The sequence below is a fragment of the Cladophialophora bantiana genome (assembly GCF_000835475.1).
Source record: "Cladophialophora bantiana CBS 173.52 unplaced genomic scaffold supercont1.12, whole genome shotgun sequence".
NCBI lineage: Eukaryota > Fungi > Ascomycota > Eurotiomycetes > Chaetothyriales > Herpotrichiellaceae > Cladophialophora > Cladophialophora bantiana.
The window spans coordinates 1,079,308-1,100,548 of NW_015971586.1; the positions used below are offsets into that span (position 1 = coordinate 1,079,308).

The 21,241-nt window shown below is 52.2% G+C and overlaps 7 protein-coding genes across 7 annotated transcripts; 5 read left to right on the plus strand and 2 right to left on the minus strand.

Annotated features, from left to right (window-relative positions):
• Positions 1-256: 256 nt before the first annotated feature.
• Z519_08300 (uncharacterized protein) lies at positions 257-1,536 on the plus strand (the record flags this gene model as incomplete). The annotated part of the gene is made up of 6 exons (XM_016766028.1): positions 257-307; positions 366-439; positions 527-575; positions 636-666; positions 755-1,257; positions 1,387-1,536. The coding sequence occupies 6 exons, from the start codon at positions 257-259 to the stop codon at positions 1,534-1,536; spliced, it is 858 nt and encodes a 285-aa protein (XP_016618073.1).
• A 923-nt stretch (positions 1,537-2,459) lies between these two features.
• On the minus strand, positions 2,460-3,335 carry Z519_08301 (uncharacterized protein; the record flags this gene model as incomplete). Its single annotated transcript, XM_016766029.1, has 1 exon — positions 2,460-3,335. One exon carries the CDS (start codon positions 3,333-3,335, stop codon positions 2,460-2,462), a length of 876 nt encoding a protein of 291 aa, XP_016618074.1.
• Positions 3,336-3,641: 306 nt separating this feature from the next.
• Positions 3,642-4,994, plus strand: Z519_08302 (methionine aminopeptidase 2-1; the record flags this gene model as incomplete). The annotated part of the gene is made up of 1 exon (XM_016766030.1): positions 3,642-4,994. The coding sequence occupies one exon, from the start codon at positions 3,642-3,644 to the stop codon at positions 4,992-4,994; it is 1,353 nt and encodes a 450-aa protein (XP_016618075.1).
• Positions 4,995-5,732: 738 nt separating this feature from the next.
• Positions 5,733-7,082, plus strand: Z519_08303 (chorismate synthase; the record flags this gene model as incomplete). The annotated part of the gene is made up of 2 exons (XM_016766031.1): positions 5,733-6,129; positions 6,205-7,082. The coding sequence occupies 2 exons, from the start codon at positions 5,733-5,735 to the stop codon at positions 7,080-7,082; spliced, it is 1,275 nt and encodes a 424-aa protein (XP_016618076.1).
• Positions 7,083-7,834: 752 nt separating this feature from the next.
• Z519_08304 (uncharacterized protein) lies at positions 7,835-10,966 on the plus strand (the record flags this gene model as incomplete). The annotated part of the gene is made up of 1 exon (XM_016766032.1): positions 7,835-10,966. One exon carries the CDS (start codon positions 7,835-7,837, stop codon positions 10,964-10,966), a length of 3,132 nt encoding a protein of 1,043 aa, XP_016618077.1.
• Positions 10,967-11,882: 916 nt separating this feature from the next.
• On the plus strand, positions 11,883-14,900 carry Z519_08305 (ribonucleoside-diphosphate reductase large chain; the record flags this gene model as incomplete). The annotated part of the gene is made up of 3 exons (XM_016766033.1): positions 11,883-12,164; positions 12,219-14,757; positions 14,857-14,900. 3 exons carry the CDS (start codon positions 11,883-11,885, stop codon positions 14,898-14,900), a joined length of 2,865 nt encoding a protein of 954 aa, XP_016618078.1.
• A 1,364-nt stretch (positions 14,901-16,264) lies between these two features.
• On the minus strand, positions 16,265-17,452 carry Z519_08306 (uncharacterized protein; the record flags this gene model as incomplete). The annotated part of the gene is made up of 1 exon (XM_016766034.1): positions 16,265-17,452. The coding sequence occupies one exon, from the start codon at positions 17,450-17,452 to the stop codon at positions 16,265-16,267; it is 1,188 nt and encodes a 395-aa protein (XP_016618079.1).
• Between the last annotated feature and the right edge of the window lie 3,789 nt (positions 17,453-21,241).

A 21,241-nucleotide genomic window follows, 5' to 3' on the forward strand; every position in this document is an offset into this window, starting at 1 on the left:
CAAACGGTGCAAATATCGACTTCTATGGACGGTACCTTGGCCGAGTGCCCGGTCACCTTCTTTCGCTCTGGTCTGTGATTGGCCGCAATCGCTTTTTGCGACATTGCATCTCCGAGCCTTTTTCTTGAGCTCCATTGATTGTTTTGCCATCTACTTGTTATATACGTCTCTGTCTCTGTCTATCTCTCCCTATTTCTTCACTCCTCCACTGCTCTCTATCTCAACCTATTCCCTCTTTGCTCTTCACTTACCCATCATGCCTGGAATTCCCGTCCCCTTTAGCGATATCGCTAAGCCTGCCAACGATGTGAGCATTCACCTCCACGCTTCGAACAAGCAGTGGTTCTCGCTAAACACTCGAACAGCTCCTCAACAAGGACTTTTACCACACCACCGCTGCCAACCTCGAGGTTAAGTCCAAGGCACCGAATGGCGTTGTGTAAGAACTAAACCTCCGAACACCCATCCTCTCGAGTAAACGAGAGACACGACCGTCGGTGTTCTAATTCGTCTCGGTCTCCTCCAGTTTTAACGTCAAGGGCAAATCCGCGCACGATGGACCCATCTCTGGCTCGGTGAGCACCTCGATAACAAGAGACAGCTTGAGAATATCACATATTAACGGCAGCGGAAAGATTGAAGGGAAATACACCGACAAGGCCACTGGTTCGTCCCCTGTCCCTTGGACAGCAGTCTGCGCATCTGCGCCTCAATGACTCTCTTTCTCCGCTGACCCGGGGATGTTGATGGATAGGCCTTACTCTGACTCAAACCTGGACTACCTCCAACAGCCTTGATACCAAACTCGAACTCGAAGACAACATCACCAAGGGCCTCAAGGCCGAGGTCCTCACTAACTACCTCCCGGCGAAATCCACCTATGGCGGCAAGCTCAACCTTTTCTACAAACAACCCAACATCCACACCCGTCTTTTCACAGATGTGTTCAAGGGCCCCACCGCCACATTCGACGTCACCTTGGGCCACGAAGGATTCCTGATCGGTGCTGAGGGAGGGTATGACGTGGGAAAGGCTGCTATCACGAAATATGCTCTGGCGGCAGGATATTCTCAGGGATCTTATGCTGCCGCAGTGACGGCGACAAACAACTTAACTGTGTTCAGCGCAAGCTACTATCACAAGGTGAACACCGAGGTCGAGGCAGGCGCGAAGGCCACCTGGGACAGCACGCAAGGAAGCAATGTCGGCTTGGAGGTCGCCACCAAGTACAAGCTTGACCCCAGCTCTTTTGCAAAGGTCCGTCTTTCCCCTTCTCCTTTCTTCCCACACACATACTTCAATTACGGCTATACTTGGCCCTTTGGCGCACCCCTTCCAACTGTCGACGCTGTCATTTTCACTGCTAATGCCACGTGTTGTTATTAGGCCAAGATCAACGACCGCGGCATCGCTGCTCTGGCGTACAACGTCAAGCTCGGCACAGGCGTCACTCTGGGACTGGGCGCTTCTCTGGACACGCAGAACCTCAATCAGGCAGCGCACAAGGTCGGCGCAAGCTTCACGTTTGAGGGATAGGGGCCCGGTCGTCAATTTCGAGACAAAGGAGCAACCGCGACTCGGGGAAAGGGTGGACAATGTTGGGGTGCTGCGGGCGCGCGGAGGGATAGGTGACACGCCCTAGGATGGAGCACGAGTGAAAGAAATGTGTACCTACTCTTTCTCATTATGCGGGAGAACCGGAAAACGGTTTGTAGTGGTGGTTGTGGTTGTGACGGTGGAGGGGAGGTTGCTTCCATCCTGCTCAGCTTTTGAGCGCGGATATGGGTGCCCCTCTTGTACAGACAGCGGAAGATGGTGCAGTGGATGGCAGGCAGCAGCCTTTTAGCATAGAGCGAAGAAGAGCAATGCCTATCGTGATTTTCGCCTCCTAGTGTTTGTGCCAGGATGCACCATCCACGCCTCTTTCGACATGGACCGCCTGCCTCTGTTGCACTGATCCATCCTGAATCCCAGGGCACGCTCTACAGAGGTTGTTCTATGAAGGTCGAGGAACGCCGAGACGGCTACATGCTTGCAAGGTGACGTATATATATCCCCATATATATTCTCCAGTTCCACTTTATGCTCATCCATGTTCACTCCAGACGGTGCCCGCGAAGTCCGCATGAGACCTCGTTCCCATGCGCACATGTACGCTATATGTACGTCCAACTCCTTTGTCTGCCCCCCATTCATTCCTTTTTCCGTTCCCATGACCATTGCTAGGCTCCGGTCTGTCGTGAGCTCATCTTCCCAGCGCCAGTTTGACTTGACTGGATTGCAAATGTGGAAGTTCCCTCCGTACCATGGAACACAAAATCAAAAACCCTAATGCCTTGCGCGAAGCCTCGTTTAGGGGTAAGCTGCTCCGACTGCTGGCTGTGCGAATGGTGCCTTTCGAGCCCCTGAGTGTTTGCATCTATAGTTCCTATGTAGGAAGATCGGGTGTCGATGATTTCTTAGCCTTTCGTCCATTCGTTCCTGGCTCCATCCCTTCGACTGCCATCTCCTCGGATAAGTCCGCCTCCTCGAGGTGTATTAGCCATATGGATAACTATTGTACCGACAGAGACGCCCAACACTATGATTCCAGACACGACGATGAAGCGGGCCCAGAAGTTGTCTTCTTCCACTGCAGCCTGTGCCGCCGCGAGCTCTGCCGCTCGGCGACTGGCGCGGCGGTAGTCTTCGTGTGTCTGTGTCCTGAACGTCGGGCGGGCATCAAAGGCCGGCCCCCCTTCCGAGTATGCGCCAGCATTGAAGGTTCCAGCCGTGTGTCCCTCTCCTGCAGTTTGCTGTGTCCGCGCGGACGGACCGCCGTGTGCGTAGAATGATGGCGGAGGTCCCTTGAAGGCGCTTCGTCGTTTGCTTAAACCGCTGGCCGGTCTGTGTCCCGCATATGTCCCTCCCTGAGATTTTTGGCCATGACTGCCGTGGCCACGATGGTGAGGATGGTGAGCCCGCATGACATCACGGTCATACCTCTTTCGCTTCTCTGGATCTGCCAAAACGGAATAACTCTCGCTTATCTGCGCGAAGCGCTCTGAGGCCTTGGGATCGCTCTGGTTGAGATCTGGATGTGTCTCTTTGGAGAGAACGTAGAATTGCCGTTTGAGTTCGGCCGGAGTGGCCTGCATGGGGAGTTTGAGGACATCATAGTGGTTTACAGGAAGATTACCGGCAGATTGTTGGAGGTACAGGGAGTGCGAGAAGGGCCGCCGGCCTCGCGCTCCTTGAGCTTCTCGACGAAACGAACATTTTAGGGTGGGACGCGCATGATGGATGGGAAGACCTAGGTGAATATATGTGGACAACGGGACTGAGCGAACGATCATGCCTCATACTTGATGCATTTAGCGCTGAATTGGTGAAAGAGCGGTGAAGTGAAGTGATTCAATGGTATCGAGGGCAAAATGATAGAAGAACCAAATAGTCGTAATGGGGTGCGTGACGTCTTTCAATTTTGGGCGACACGCACTACAGCGGGCGACTTTTGAGATTTGGGCGCAATTGCCGCAGTTCTTCCGGCGCCGCTCACTGCCTGCCGCCTTCGCCGCCCTTTTTTGGTCAGTCCATTATTTCAGCCTTGTGTTTTCTTGAACATTTTCTACCTCATTGCTGCCCTGCTTCCTGCAATCAAAATGGCGGCAAAGACGGCCGACGAGCTCTCAAAGCTCGCTCTGAACGGCAGCGCCACGAAGCCAAACCCTCAGATAAACGGTACTAACGGCGTCAACGGCCATTTATCAGATCAGGATGACTCCGACGATGACAAGGACGACGAGGCCACCGCCAACGCCGGAGGCGCGGACGGTAACACTGCCAGTGGTGCTGCAAAGAAGAAGAAAAAGAAGAAGCCAAAGAAGAAGAAGGCCACCGCAAAGGTCCAATCTGACCCGCCCCGCGTGCCCCTCAAAGATCTCTTCCCTAACAACACGTACCCTGTTGGCCAGGAGGTGGAATACAAGGATCACAACGCATATCGCACAACAAACGAGGAAAAGCGCCACCTTGACCGTATGAACAACGATTTCCTTCAAGAATACCGCCAAGGTGCCGAAGTGCATCGCCAAGTGCGTAAATGGGCGCAGGCGAATATCAAGCCAGGAATGTCCCTCACGGAGATTGCGGAGGGGATTGAAAACGGCACTCGCGCTCTCACGGGGCACTGGGGACTTGAAGAGGGTGACAATATCAAGGGCGGTGTAGGCTTTCCGACAGGGTTAAGTATCAATCATATCGCCGCACATTACACCCCCAACGCTGGCAACAAGTGGATTCTGGGAGAGCAGGACGTCATGAAAGTCGATTTTGGTGTTCACATCAATGGCAGGATCGTCGATTCTGCATTCACCTTGTCGTTTGATCCCAAATACGACAATCTCCTGGCCGCGGTCAAGGACGCCACCAACACCGGTGTGCGTGAGGCCGGCATCGATGTGCGGGTTGGCGACATCGGTGGTGCGATCCAGGAAGTCATGGAGTCGTATGAAGTCGAGCTCGATGGAAAGACTTACCCTGTCAAATCCATTCGAAATCTGAACGGGCATGATATTGTCCAACACAGCATCCATGGCGGCAAGTCTGTGCCGATTGTCAAGAGCCATGATCAAACAAAAATGGAGGAGGGCGAGATCTTCGCGATCGAGACGTTCGGATCGACTGGCCGTGGATACGTAACCGATGATCTGGAAGTCTCTCACTACGCGCTGCGCTCTGATGCGCCAAATGTCCCCCTGCGTGTTCAATCCGCAAGGAGTTTGCTGAATGTCATCAAGAAGAATTTTGGAACTCTTCCGTTCTGCCGACGGTATTTGGACAGGCTAGGTCAGGAGAAGTACTTGCTCGGACTAAATAATCTAGTTAGTTCAGGCATTGTGGAAGCATATCCACCGCTAGTGGATACCAAGGGCAGTTACACAGCCCAATTCGAGCACACTATATTGCTTAGGCCCACGGTGAAAGAGGTTGTGAGTCGGGGCGACGACTATTAGCTTCTGCAAGCTATTATGACCTTTGGAGAGAAGGGACCCTGGGAAAAACCAAAAAAAAAAAGGCTGATTTACGGTCTATATTACATCAGGGTGAAGCCCGAGAGACTCAGCTCCATTGCCAACCGAAAATGGAGATCAGACAATATGCAATGAGGTATTGATTGAAAAGTGTGCATCTGGAGGAGAAAAATGTTGGAATCAAGCACGAAGACGAGGGCTGATGAAAGGATGGGTTTCTAGCTTAGTTGCACTCAGGCAGGCGACAGCACGAACCAAGACAGGATAGGCCCTTTGTGGCTCTTGTCTGGTCCATAAACTGACTTTGTATTTTCCTTTGGTTTCGAGTCGCGAGGCTGCAATCCCACGAGGCTACGAGGTTTTCGGCTTAGCTTCCTATTCAGAATTTCAGGTCCTTTGAATTTTCTCCTGACTGCTCCGATCTGCGGAATGATGGGAGTAATAAAGTGCTGGATGAGCCTCAGCCTTTTGTAACCACTCTAGACTTTTACCGGGCGAGTTTCAAGATTTACGAAAAGGCTCCAGCAAGCTGTTTCCCAAGCCGCATCTGCCAACATTGCCACATTCACAATTCCTCCTGTCTTCAACTCTGAGTCACTACTTCTATTAACCATTTTTTCCGCCTTCAGTATCCGTTCAGGGAAAAATCTCTACGACAAAGGAGGGCGCACTATAAATCTCCCAAGGCTGTAGAGGTTTAGGTCCCAATAACAGCCAACCATGTCAACCTGGGGCCGCTACTTCCGGGTGACCACCTATGGAGAATCCCACTGTCGGTCTGTAGGATGCATCGTTGACGGTTGTCCTCCCGGTCTGCAACTCACAGAGTCCGACATCCAACCTCAGATGACCCGGCGCCGTCCGGGGCAGTCAGCTCTTACTACGCCGCGAAACGAGAAAGATCGTGTGGAGATCCATTCGGGTACAGAATTCGGTATTACCCTTGGTACACCGATCATGATGATGGTGAGAAATGAGGATCAAAGACCCAAAGACTATGGGAGCGGGACGATGGATATGTATCCCAGGCCGAGTCATGCAGATTTCACCTATTTGGAGAAATATGGGGTTAAGGCAAGTAGTGGAGGCGGGAGGAGTAGTGCACGGGAGACGATTGGTGTGTTTGTGACCTCTTTCATTCCATTTTGCCGTCCAGAAGGCGCATGGTTCGATGCTGACACTTTTCGCGCAGGCCGAGTTGCAGCGGGAGCCATTGCAGAGAAGTATCTGTTACTGGCTCATGGTGTTGAAATAGTCGCCTTTGTCTCTTCCGTTGGGTCCGAGTATCTGCTCCCACCGACACCTACTCACCCTAGTCCTGCCACGAACCCTGCATTTCTCTCACTGATATCGGAAGTCACAAGGGAGCAAGTTGATTCCTTCGTGCCCGTACGCTGTCCGGACGCCGATGCCACTGCGCGAATGACCAAGGTGATTGAGAAGCACCGCGACGCAAAGGACAGCATTGGAGGCACTGTTACCTGTGTGATTCGGAACTGCCCTATTGGGCTGGGTGAGCCTTGCTTTGACAAACTTGAAGCAGAGCTCGCACATGCCATGCTGAGCATTCCCGCCACGAAAGGGTTCGAAATTGGGTCGGGCTTTGGAGGATGTGAAATATCCGGATCAATTCACAATGATCCGTTTACCGCAGCACCCAAAGTGCCACCCGGGCAGAGGACACCGAAACGGAAACTGGCGACGAAGACCAACAATTCTGGAGGCATTCAGGGCGGGATCTCAAACGGACAAGACATCTATTTCCGAGTTGCCTTCAAGCCTCCTGCCACAATTGGACAGGCGCAGCAGACGGCGACCTTCGATGGTGAGGAGGGCGTACTTGAGGCTAAAGGGCGCCATGACCCGTGCGTTGTGCCCAGAGCGGTGCCAATTGTGGAGGCTATGTCCGCATTGGTGCTTATGGATGCTCTACTTGCACAGCAATCTCGAGAAACGGCCAGGAGTCTATTGCCGCCCTTGAAGGCCATGTTGCCGGTGAAAGGTAGCGGAACAACAGCGACTACTGAGAGGGTGGCGGAGCATTTGAATGGGGCAGTGGATGCAAAGTAAATCACGGTCGACGATCTGGAGGAGACGGTGTACAACAGTATGATGCAGATGAGACAGAAACAAGCTGATGCCAATCGGGTCTTGCCTCACTCGGGTCTAGATAGTTCTTCTGGTCTACGGAAAATGAAAAAGCACTCTTCAAAGTACTGATGGAATACAAGCAGAGTCAGAGTTTACAAGGGTTCGTTCGTTAGTGCGCATTGTGCATCTCGCCAATCTTTCTCCTGCGCAGTTGCCATGGCGACGGACTGATCCAAACATGGCCAGTCCATCTCCGATTGCACCAAACCTCGTTGCTGAAGATGGCGCAACCTTCCATGCTCCCTCCCCATAATCCGACTGGACGCCGTCAACCCTGCCCCGGTACATCCAGCAGTTGGTGCAGCCACTATTCGCTTAAGAGACCCTGGACTCAAGCCCTGAGTTTCGTGTGGCTGGCGTCGAGACGTCTGTTTACACGCATGAACTCCTCACCACCCCAGCCTGCGCCCCACGATCACCAGACCACAAGCGATTTCCACGGCCAGCCTTCGAATGGCCCAGTCTCCATCCGAATCGTGCTGAGTATTTCTGATATACTCCCACCCTCGATCCCCTCTCCTCCTTTCGTGTATCCGAGAGCAAACTGGTTAACCTCAATCTCGACCTCGACAATCTGAAATCTCGGAAGGCTGCAGATGGGTTTGTCTGCCAGTCCAGATGACAATTCAGACTTGACGCCGACGATGACCTGATCTCCGACCGTGCGAAACATGCTACCTCTACTACCGCTACTCCTGCCTTCTTTCGTCGGGATTGTGTGCTGGGTTGCACCCGTATGTGCACAACAACAGCTGCCCTACAATCCTGCTCGGGTCGTGCTGGGGCAAGACAGCTCCGTCGCCTATATCTTGTCTCCGCGGCCCTCCTCTTCGCAATTCTCTCTCTCCTCTCTAAATACTTCGGACAGTCTCAATTCGGCCTCTTCAGAGACACAGCTCTTCGATGCCTTGCCATTTCTGTCTAGTAATGCCTCAAAGGCATTTATAACCTTTCCAGACGATGCGGGCATAACGGTGCTAGCCGGCGATTGCGAGGATTCTGCAAGAGATCTGGGTCTGTACAGGTATACCTTCGCCGGCGACTTCGAGAACGGGACATGGACTTCTTTGACACTCACCACGACCGACGGGACACTGAATCCTCAGTATCTTTCGGCTGGCTTCATATTCTCTCCGACGGCGTCCAGCCATGATGCCTTGTTGTATGTCTTTGGCGGAATGTGTCCCAATGACGCGTCCTCGAATGCTATGGACTGGGTATCGGCTGCGACCTACTCAAATACGATGCTTACTGTCGCCCCGGATCCAGCAGCTGGCCAAATCGCTCCTTATCAACTGTCGTTGACTGGATCCAGAGCTCCGCCGATTGCGGAAGCGGGCCTGACCATAACGCCTCTGACACCAACGTTTTCCAATGGCTCAGGCGCTGTCCTTTCCCAGCAGCAGGATTTTGTCCTTCTCGGTGGCCATACTCAAAATGCCTTCATCAACATGTCTCAGCTCGCTATATTCTCACTGCCTCAAGAATCCTGGGCGTTCGTCGAAGCGGCGCAAGCGGCAAACGCAGTTGAGCCACGGTCTGGCCATACCGCGATCCTGACTGAGGATGGCTCAAAGATCGTGGTGCTTGGAGGTTGGGTAGGAGATATCAATACGCCGGCGCAACCTCAATTGGTGGTCCTGGAACTTGGTCAAGGTTATGGAGGTCAAGGGGAATGGACGTGGAGTGTTCCTAAGTCGCCCTCTACCCCGTTCCCGCCCGGCCAGGGCATATTTGGCCACGGAGTGGCAATGTTACCCGGTGGTGTCATGATGGTCTCCGGAGGCTATCCGATCAGCTCATCTGCGTCAAAGAGCAGACGCGATGTCCTGGACAACATTCTGTTTTTGAATACAACAACCTTTGAATGGACGACGACTTACAGCAATCCATTCCCTGCAGTCTCCTCCCCCAGCTCGACAAGTGCCCAATCGTCGGCTTCAGGGCTGAAAACTTCGGAAAAGGCAGGCTTGGGTGCAGGTCTAGGGCTAGGGCTGGCAGCAGTTGTGGTGGTGGCGGTCGTGTGGCTCGTATATTCCAGAAGACTCAGAGCAAGACGCGCCCTTCGCGAGAAAGAACTGCGGGAACTGGCTTTGGGAGCCGAACGTTATCACACACCTCTTCCACCAGGCGAGGGCGATCAGAGATATCCGGCCGTGCGGAGTGCCAGCTGGGCTGCGGCTCTGGAACGAAAAATTGAGAGCTCTGGAAATCCGTTCCCTTGGGCACCGTTGTCCGCGCCAGATCAGCAGGGTCAACTGAACCAGGCATCAGAAAATAGCGAGAGCAATAGCTCTCGGTATGCCGAACGCACCGGTGTCCAGATGGAGATACCAAGCCCTACCAGGGGGTTAAGAAAGAGTTTGAATGCTAGAGGCGCGATGACATATCACCCCTTCAATCAGCACCCGCCGACAGGACCAGGAGCGGTCTTCCGCATCGACGAAGAGGATGAGGGGAGTCAACATGGCTCCTTCAGACGGGCGGAGACTCCAAAGGCCACAGACGACAAAAGATCTGTCGCAAGTGATCCATTCAAAGACCCACCCGCCACCACGGACGGTGCTCGACAACACGATGCCGCAGCACAGCGCAAGAGGGAAGTGGAAGGATGGGTTGAGGATTGGCAATCAGCAGCCGAAAACATGAGCTTGTCGAGGAGTACAAGTCAGGCGCATAGCAGGACATATTCAAACCTTTCGCAGTTCCGCACTCAGCCAGCCATCGGAGAAGCAACGGGGCGTGGTTCACCTGAGAAGTCTGACAGGACTGGCAGCAACCTCTCCGAAAAGAGTATTGCGAGCACCTCTTCATATCAAAGATCCTTGGCTGGGACTTTGTCGCGAAACGTTTCTCAGAGAAGTACCAGTGCAGGATATGCTCTCTTTTCAGGGGCAGCAACAGCCATGAGCCGATTTGGCTACGGGCGGCAGGGTAATTCTGAGCAGGGCGTTGGCGCTGGTCTTTCACGTGCTCCGTCAAATCGCAGTGTATCGCTCAATATTGATCCTGGTCGGCCGAACAGTTCGAGGGATGGCGCCGAAATGTTCTCGTCCGCCCGGAATAGATGGGGGGCAGCTGCGGCAGGAGAAGACCAAGCTCTCCTCAACCGGAATCACCAAAGACAACAGGATGAAGAGCGTGACTATCGGACGCTCCCTGATAGTCCAAGCAAGGAGAAATACTCTCGAGCAGGCAGCCTTACTGGATCCAGCCGACGAGCGTTGAACCTTTTAGGAAGCGTCAGACGGGTATTCACCGGAACTGGAAGTGTTGATGTGCAAGATCGAGTCGCCACTTTCGAAAGCCAGAGCAGTCAATCAAGTCCAACGAAATATTCAGGCCAACCCGAAATGGCAGAAACGACACCAAAGAGAACTCTCAGCGGCGGAGCATCGTCCTTCTGGCGCAGTAAACAGGGCGCTAAAGATTGGGACGACGTGGTGGCAGGACCGAGTAATACCGCCTCTTCTTCAACAATACGCAGAAAACCCGTGCCTGGAGTGATTTTGAATGATAACCAGGGCGCTCTAGAGGACGATGAGGACTGGGACGTGGAGACGGCCGTACAGAAACGTGTCGTCCAGGTCATGTTCACTGTTCCCAAGGAGAAACTGCGGGTGGTCAATGCCGACGCTTTGAGTCTCCTGAGCAGTAACCGGAGCGAAATTGACCAGGACGAAGAGAAAGAGAGGGACCAAGTGAAGAGGATGAGCAGCGTGAGGGAAGGTGACGAAGACAATAGTCATGACCAACACCTTGATGATGCAATGAAGGGTCAAGGGAAAAAGAGGGCACCTTAACCGGCTTGCTCATCGACAAGGGAAACTGGTGGATATGGACGATTCATGGGATGGCAAATACTGTGCGCGTACCTCCGCGTTGAATGGGATTTGACGCGGTTTATTCGGACTGGGATCTGGTGTCATGTCAATCGTTGATGGGAATATGGAAGCCAGCGAATGTGTTTTATTATTGCTCGTCTTTTTTTTTTGGGAGGCCACAGTACAAATTCTCGATGAGCTTTAAATTTATTCTGTGTTATGAATGCTTTGACCCTGCCACTCTGATGGTGCCCTGGCGTCGCCATGGTGAATGCATTTGTCAGCGTGTTTAGAGGGCGTCGAAACAGCAGGGCGCTTGGGGGCCGGACAGGTCAATCTCGAGCTCTAGAACACTGCACGAGAAGTCTCAAAGGCGTTGAAGATGTTGGTGATTGATTGATTGATTGATTGTTGATTGATTGTCGCCATGGTCAATGCATGGGTTGGTGGGTGGTGGTTGGTGTGGCGAGACGAACACTCCCACAAGGCTGTCTCCCTGTCTCCCTTCCCTGTGCCTCTCAAATAGGATAAATGGTGGTCTTAGTGCCTGCGCCCACTCGCCCCACCCCCAAATGCCATTTTGCTGCAAAACGCGAACCTGCGCGTCCTAGTCCCTCCCAGGCGCGTGTCATGCCCGTTTTATTATTATTATAACTGCTGTTTTGACCCTCTTCTTGCAGCGTTGTCTCCTCACTATCCAGCCTTCACGCCCTCTGCTGCCTGCCTGCTGCCTGCATCTCTACAGTAACTGGAGATTGTATTGTAAACTCTCCAGGCTTTTAAAGAGCACTGCTGTGCAGTCCTTCGTTTTTCGTCTCTTCGATCCATCGCTCCCGCCGCCACATATCCTTGAGCCATTGGAATAAAAGCAAGAGAACAGGTCGGATTCGTCAACATGTTCGTTATCAAGCGAGGTATGATCTCCCTCTCACCCCGCGAGGACGGAAGAGGAGCCTTTCAACCCACCCACCTGTGGAACTCTGCTGGAGCATGGGACACCTTACTGACGAACATGACAGACGGACGCAAGGAACGCGTGCAGTTTGACAAGATCACGGCTCGAGTCTCCAGGCTCTGCTATGGCCTTGATCCAGACCACGTTGATGCAGCAGCCATCACACAGAAAGTCATCTCCGGCGTCTACCAGGGTGTGACCACTGTTGAACTCGACAACCTCGTCAGTATCGCCACTCGTGCCAGATCTCTCGTTGTTCGCTAACAGTGTTTGCAGGCAGCAGAGACCGCAGCATATATGACAGTTACCCATCCTGACTATGCAGTCCTCGCAGCGCGTATTGCTGTTTCGAACCTTCACAAGCAAACCAAGAAGCAGTTTTCCTCCGTCGTCGCCGACCTCTACTTCTATGTTAATCCTAAAAACAACAGGGCCTCCCCCATGATCTCCAAGGAGACGTACGACTGTGTCATGAGACACGCAGATGAATTCAATTCTGCAATTGTCTACGACCGAGACTTCAACTATCAATATTTTGGCTTCAAGACGTTGGAGAGATCATACCTCCTCAAGATTGGGAAGCAAGTCGCAGAACGTCCCCAACACATGCTCATGCGTGTGGCAGTTGGTATTCATGGCGACGACGTTGAAAAGGCTATTGAGACCTACAACCTCATGTCCCAGAAGTGCTTCACCCACGCTTCACCCACGCTGTTCAATGCCGGAACACCTCAACCTCAGCTGTCCTCCTGCTTCTTGATAGACATGAAAGAAGACAGCATCGAGGGCATCTATGACACTCTCAAGACTTGTGCCATGATTTCCAAGACTGCCGGAGGTATTGGCCTCAATGCCCATTGCATTCGTGCCACAGGATCCTATATTGCAGGGACCAATGGCACCTCCAATGGTCTCATCCCCATGCTTCGCGTCTTCAACAATACTGCTCGCTACGTCGACCAGGGCGGTAACAAGCGTCCAGGTGCCTTTGCCATCTACCTCGAACCATGGCACGCAGACGTTTTCGACTTCTTGAACCTGCGAAAGAACCACGGCAAGGAAGAGGTCAGAGCACGCGACTTGTTCTATGCCCTGTGGACTCCTGACTTGTTCATGGAACGTGTCGAGAAGAACCAAGAGTGGACACTCTTCTGCCCTCATGAGGCCCCTGGTCTAGCTGACGTCTATGGCGACGACTTCAAGGAACTGTACGAGAGATACGAGAAGGAGGGACGTGGTCGCCAGACGGTTAAGGCCCAGAAGCTATGGTATGCTATCCTCGAGGCACAGACCGAGACTGGGACCCCCTACATGCTTTACAAGGACGCCTGCAATAGAAAGAGCAACCAGAAGAACTTGGGTACCATCCGAAGCTCAAACCTCTGCACCGAGATTGTCGAATTTACAGCTCCTGACGAGGTCGCTGTGTGCAATCTGGCCTCCCTCGCTCTCCCTACCTTCGTGGATCAGGCTCGAGGTGAATATGACTTTGGTCGTCTTCATGAGGTAACTCAAGTGGTCACTCGCAACCTAAACAAGATCATCGATATCAACTACTATCCCGTTCCCGAAGCAAAGAAGAGCAACTTCCGACATCGGCCTGTCGGTCTGGGCGTTCAAGGTCTCGCCGATGCCTTCCTTGCTCTGCGTCTTCCCTTTGACTCTCCCGAGGCCAGGCAACTGAATATTCAAATCTTTGAAACCATTTACCATGCTGCTCTCACTGCCTCTTGCGAACTCGCCAAGGAGCAGGGAACCTATGAAACATACGAGGGCAGCCCCGTCTCACAGGGCATTCTTCAATACGACATGTGGAACGTCACTCCCTCGGACCTGTGGGATTGGGACTCCTTGAAAGCCGAGATTGCCAAACATGGCGTTCGCAACTCTCTGCTTGTCGCCCCTATGCCTACTGCCTCGACCTCTCAGATTCTAGGCAACAACGAATGTTTCGAACCATACACGTCAAATATCTACTCTCGCCGTGTCCTTGCCGGAGAATTCCAAGTCGTTAACCCATGGTTGCTGAAGGATCTAGTTGACTTGGGCCTGTGGTCCGATAATATGAAGAATCGAATCATAGCCGAAGGCGGCTCGATCCAGAACATCCCCAACATCCCCGCAGACATCAAAGCTCTCTATAAGACCGTGTGGGAAATCAGCCAACGGACAGTCCTGCAAATGGCAGCGGACCGCGGTGCCTTCATCGATCAGTCCCAGTCTCTCAACATTCACTTGAAGGAACCGACCATGGGCAAGATCACTAGCATGCATTTCGCGGGATGGAAAATGGGGCTCAAGACCGGCATGTACTATCTGCGCACAATGGCGGCCACCCAGCCTATCCAGTTCACTGTCGATCAAGAACAGCTGAAGGTTGCGGACACAAATACAGCTCGGGAACGCTCTGCACCGAAGAAACGCACCTCCCTCGGTTTCGCAGCCAGTGTAAGCAATTATAACTCGATTCCGAGGCCCATGTATCAGTCCAAGACAAGCAGTTTCAACGCCGGGAACCCAACCACTTCTATGAATGGAATTCCAACACCAACGTCTACGCCTCCCCCTACCAGTGAGGAAAACAAGCAGGTTGGTTTGATGACTCATAAACTTGCCAAAACCCGCCTCGGTGGAAGTGGCGAGTCCAGTGAAGAGCCTTCCCCCAAAGTCCTTCCGACGGACCCGGTCGGTCTACCACCTGATACCATGGCTGATGAGAGTCTCGAGACACGGATGAGGTCCAAGCAAGAAGAGGATAAGGAGAGCGAGAGTGGGGAAAGGGAAGAAGATATTTACGCACAGAAGGTGCTTGCCTGTGAGTGCAACCCGCCTCCCTGGACTTCATGACATCCCCAATGCTCTCTGGTGAGATGTTCCAGTTGTGTGACACCTTGCTGACCGGATGATCCAATAGGTTCGATCGAAAATAAGGAGGCCTGCTTGATGTGCAGTGGTTAAGTCCGGTGCAGGTCATTGGGCACGTATACTATCAGCCTGCCTGCCTGGCTGAGCCCTGCCTTCCAGCGTTAGCACACGAGCCTCTTTTCCTTTTCTCCCCCGACGCAGTCAGGCAGGATGGATGCTAGAGGCAGCTTTTGACTGCAAGATGAACCATGGGGAATAATCCTCTCTTCCATTGCTTTTACGCGTCATGGTTAGTTTTGATCAGGTCTCGTTGGAGTATGAAACGGCGTATTCACGATTGTATATGTATGGATTTCCTTTCCTCTCTCGCGGCAGAGAATCTGCATACCGTAAGAAGACAGAAATTCGCTCTAGAAACGAGCGTTTAGCTAGTACCTGTAGTGCACTGCTTGCATCGAACAGTTATGGTCGTGTTTCTCAGCCGTCTATCTATCTACCTGTGTGTCTATCTGCCTGTCTGCCTACCTGCCCATCTACCCATCTGCCTGTCTATTCATTATGTTGGCTATTTATTCTGAATCTACGAGTGACACTCGTCACCATTATGTTGTCGCGTAGAACATGGATCGAATAAGCAAGGTCTGGTTTCATTTCATGTCATGATCTTATACAGACGCTTGTTTCTCTAGCCTTGCTTGTTCTCGTGCCTTAAGCACAAGACTCACATCCTCCTCTACTTTGACCATAATGTATAAAGGACAGGGTCGTGCCAGAATCGCAGTAGATAGCGTGGAGCTGTTTACAAAATCGCTCCCGACTCCGCAGACCAGCTGATATCGCCTTCTTCCCCTCCTCAGTGGCTCAAGTCTTCTTGTCTAGTCGGATCTTGCTCAGTTCAGCCCATGCTAGATTCAACACCTGTGTCGTCTTCCTCGCCCTTACATCCCAAATAGCTCGTGGAGGTAGTCCCCTATTTGGATACCATCTGAATAAGCTTGATGGCTTCATCTTCAGTTTTTCTTGGGATTCCTTCTTCTGGGCTCCTTGCCAGTACAAAGTGCTAGGTATCATAGTGTGATGGTCAAAATGTGTTGGCATGAGTGCGTCTTTCAGGATGGCAGGCATGTCCAAATTAGGTGTTGAACTCGGTGAACGAAACATTGTGCACTCGGTGGCTGGCTCTTTTTCCACCTGTTCTGCTCAGCATGCAGCATGGTTGACGGCGTCTAAACAATTCGTCCCACCACTTTAGAATGCAGCCAGACGCCTTTTTTCGTCTACTTATATCCACTCATGAGTCGGGACAGAACCCGGCGGCCCAGAACCCAAGACATTATCGACACCCGGAAATTGGGAGTAACAGTGAAATAACCATGCACAAGATCTGAGCGGGGACTTCAGCGCCTCCAACACCCTAAGACGGAACTCGAGTTGATCAGTAGAGAAATGGATTCTCCTCATACGGGATATCCATCAGTCGGCTTCTTCAGTTCCTCACCCTTTTCCTGAGCCCGGGTGATGATATTACGCAACCATTCGTAGGTTAGCATGGTGGTCATGGCGGCCGGGACCGCTCGGATAAGATTTGTGCCGATGCCCGCATAAAATGCACGCCAGCCTTCCTCCTTGAGAATGACCTTACACATATGCCAAACGCCCGTGTAGCGCGCCTGCACTTTCATGCCATCTGATGTTGTAAGCGCCGATCTGCGTTGTTGCGTTTGAAGACGAGTGCGCAAGACTTCATGAGGATAGGTGGCTGTTGATGCACAGATTTTGCTTAGAAATGTAGCGGCAGAGATACCGAGCCAATTTGAGGTGCTGTCTTCGGGTGGATGTTCACCCATGCCATAGCCGGTGAATTTCATCTTGAAGAATTCGTACAGTGGAAATTGGACTGCCACATGGGTTAGACCTAGCAGGGCGGGCGTCAGACCAGAGTAGAAAGACCGAAGCCCTTCCGTGCGATACATTTTGCGGGCGGCGTCAAGTGTTGAAGTGTAATGCCAGGGAGCTCGCATTCCATCACTGGCGGTAGCGGATTTGTTGGATTGGGACATCAACCGAGTTTTGATGACCCAGATGGGGTTTGTCAAGATCGTGGAACAGGCGCCCGCGGTAAGGGACGAATAACAGCGTGCCACCCACCAGCTGCCGCACCGATCGTACCAGAACTCTCGAGTGTTCTCATACACCGTCAGATAGACGGCCCACGTTGGAAGATATCCCAACAGCATGGGACCTAAGCCCCTGTACATGCCACGGACACCTTCTTCTCGCCATATGATGCTGCCAGTGCCAATGATACCTTTGTACGGTTGTTGGATGGCGCCATATGGATTTTTAGACTGCACCCTCTGCGTGAACCCGCCCTGGGCCTGAAGCTTCGTCTTTATCACATCGAGAGGGCAAGTGACGATACCGGAGGCGAAGCCGGCGCCGGCGCCGCAGATGGGCGATACCCACGCCTTCGGAATTTGTGTCGACTGTATCTGGATTCGGGCGACGACGGAGTCTCTCGAAGGAGGCGTAGACATATTCGATGGGAAGTTGCTCTGGTCGATCGGAGTAGCATATTGGGACGGCCGGAGTGATTGGGAGGACAAGATAGCAGGAGTCTGTTCGGGATCTCTGTCGAAGGACATTGGAAGGATTGTTTTCGCCAGTCTCAGGAAGGAGAAGACACTAAATGCCCATATGACGAGCTCATGGCGAAGTGGGCGAGCTTCAGACAGCGGATGTACAACCCACAGGGCTGTTGGACAGTCTCCGTTGCACCGTTGACCGCTGGACCGCTAGATAGAGTTGGAAACTGCGGGGTCTTTCTTGGACCGGTGTGCAGCCGACAGAGCAACGAGGCCCTTGTCAGCGATTGACAAATGCGGCCATGAAGTAATCCAAGTACGCGAGAGACGGAATAAAGGAGGTCGGGAGAAGGTGGGAGAGGTGAAGATGACTTGTCCTAGGGCAGTATGATGTGATGTGCAGGTATGATGCTTTTGGGGGGAAAAAATGATGTGGACGGAGGGAGAAGCAAGCAAGGGCGCAGGCAATTGGGGGAACGGGCAATGGGCAATCATTGAAGCGAGTCGGTCGAGCTTGCTCTGCAAGTCCGAGCCAATGCCAAGCTCTCGTCGTCTTCGCCAAGACAACGTAAATCGACGCTGGGTTCGCCCCTCTTTGGAACGAGGATGATGTTGCCTTAACGTGACCACCTTGGCACCGGAGATTGGGACGCCGAGTGGCTCACGGGGATGGAGACTCCTAGTAGGCAGTCTGATTGGTTCCTCCACTTAGTCAGCAAGCTTCCATTATACAGTAGGCTAGCTCCATACCTTGCGAGCTATCAGGTATCAGAGACAAGGCTGCGAGGTCACGAGGTCATAGAGCTACAGCATATGCCACCAAAGGGACCGTCACCGAGCTCAAAGAGGCGCAACTACACACCATACATGCAAAGCTTTCCTCCTGGCATTCCACACAGGGACAAACTTTGATGATATAAAGCACCCTATAAAGCCAGTCCACTGGTCGAAAGCCTTCGGCAGACTGGACCGATTCCTGCCGAGCTCAAGTTCTCCTTGTATGGTAGTTTTATCCACTCCGAAGGAAGCCCTTGGTCCAAAGGAAGCAGCATATTAACAGCCTCCCTCTCCATAGGCAAGAATAGCAATATTAGGCTTGGCTTCTAGTTCAGGGTTCCCGGGTCGGCTCGACGGTTCTTGGATTGGTGGCCTTCGAACGTAGGCATACTCTTGGACACTGATCCAGTGCCCATGGGTTACAGACTTTTGTGGATGCCATAATGTATGGCTCCATGTGGCGTAAACACAAAGAATGTTATCGGATATCCTGCAGCTGACACCCATATCCTGCTGGAATAGACGTGTTGGTGCCTCTAGGCTCACTCGATGGGCAAAGTTTGGGAAGGCCACCCTATTCAAAGTAGCTGTGATACAGATGCTTTCGAGGTAGACCTCGGTTGACCAATTGGCTTATGAAGAATCGGCATGACCTCCTCGCTGGGATGGAGTTGATGTCCAATGTCCATAGTAGTTGTTCCCTCTACCATTCGAACAGGTTGGTCACCTCCCTAATGTCCTCGGGACTGAGTGGTCGATAGCTCAGCACCTCGCCGTTCCTGATGACGTTCCTCCACACTCCATCCATGCCGGGATTGAAGAAACCTTCGCCGGAGGGATCTCTGTCGAGTGATCGGAGGGAGGACAGGAGTGAAGTTTGTTTGCCACAACTGGACTATCGCGAACCAATGAAGGGAAAGGACGGCACTGACCGCCTGCAGATTCGACAGTAACAAGTACTTGGTACGTATTAGGGTCGGCCTAGACAAATTAGGCTTAGTGCTGTTGTTCATCGACACCTATTTTCTAGCATCTTCAACATCTTCTGAATGACATTAAACTCTAAGTTAAACTGAGGAAGAAAAATATGGCAAAAATGCTTAGCTAGACTCCGACAAGCCAGCAAACCTCGTCAACGTATTGTACATGTTGACATGCATATTGATGAATTTTTCCTAACAATTTGTTCCCAGACGCCAAGCCCAACATATTTCCCACCCGATCTCGGCCAACTTCCATACTTCTTTTGCCGCTGCCGGTGTAAACAGCCCTGAGTCCCCGAAGCGAAGCAGGAAGCCACCCCAATTTGGCTCTAGCCAAGGTCTTGCAGACCGGTACAGGCCAGCAAACCGGATGAGCGCATACTTGCTTTATCAGGGTAATGGTCATGCGAATCTGTCCGCAAGAGGAGAGATTAGTTGAAAGTCCAACTCAAGCTTGCTCCTCATAACTCTCGCAAAGATCATGATGAAAATGGAAAGGGAGGGCTTCGGATCAACCAAAACAGCACCCAATGACCTCTCAAAACGTCGTTAAGTTGATAAAGCTAACCGATTTAGTCGCACTCTGCGACAATGGAATTGTTGCGTAAGCGGTCAAAGGGACGTGGGCCTTCACAGTCCTGTCAGCTGTACCCCGACGAAATGTGGTGGTGTCTTCGCCCTCTGGAACTAAGTATGTGACTCGGTAAGGGAAATCTGTGTTCCTGCCACGAAACAACGGGATCTCATAAGTCAGCTTGATAGGAACATTTAAGGGTGTGGAACTTGCTAACTCAGGGAGGAGTGGCGCATCTCAAACAGCAGTGAGGCCGTCACATCAGCCGATGAGTGAAGTTCCGCTGCAAAGACAATATGGGTTCATAATGGCTTCAGCCCTTTGGAGCACTTTCAGGTCTATAGTTTGTCGTGATTAAGACGGACAAGCCAGAATTCGAGAAATGATTGTCGGGAGTGAAACTATCGGAGTCGACCCAGCTGGGCCATCTATGAGCGATGCAAGCATAAGAACAGTGAACAGTCTTACGTGGGACATATGAAACTGGCTGCTATGCATGGGGATTCCATTTGCTTGGATGAGTACGTCCTTTGTGGAGTGGCAGTTCAATGATTTAGACCTCCATTCCCTGTGTCGAGTCTCTTGTCCTCCTGAGGATCAGGCTCGTGGCGTCTCGTATTTGGAAGAAGCTTGGATCGCCTTGTTATCATTCATCAACAAACTTCGCCTCAGCTCTCACCGCTTACTGAGACCGTACTTGCATCCGAGCTCGTGCTGGACTGACTCCACGTCTGTTCGGAGTCTCGACCTAGGGCCACAACGTGGCATTCGGACTTGTCGGTTAGCAATTTACGACATGAAGAGGCGACTTCGGTTGACTTTACTTCATAATTCTCGCTTTAAGACACCCTACTAACGCCATGCGCCATTGAGCTCGCTAGGAGCACTATCAAGGTCAATATCAACTTGATGTTGGTGTTGACAGGGTCGCAAGATCGCCACGGTGGCAAACCACCTGAGACGTTAACTGTCTCACCATCTGCGCCACTTACCTCAACACCATTGATCTCGTCGATCTGCGATAGCATGACGACGGAATACGAGTTTTCAGGAAAGGACTTCGGATCACAGGCCAAAGTGTATATAAACAGGCAGAGTCTCTCTGAATAGGCAGAGAGACGAGACACAATCAATCAGATAGAACCACTCCTGTTCTGTGTACAACAGTTGGCGATAGGGCCTCCAGAAGCCAACAGCCTCATGGGGAAAAGGCAAGATTCTGCAACATTATATTAAAGTGAGCCATTACGCGAGTATGCCCCGCTGGGTGAATTACAGCTAACAGGCAGATTTGATTGACCTCTATCGTCGATGCTTCGGTCCACATGCTTTCCAAGATGTTCAAAGCGTTAACAGCAGACGTGGAGGGGTCGGCTGTAGACCTCTGGCCATGACATTCTGGTGCATAATACAAATCCAATCGTTCATTTACTCGGCTCCGGGCCTCCGGCAGTTACCTACCGAGAGAGGACATGAAGTAATCTAAAGAGTTTAGCACTGGGTGTTGACGGTACT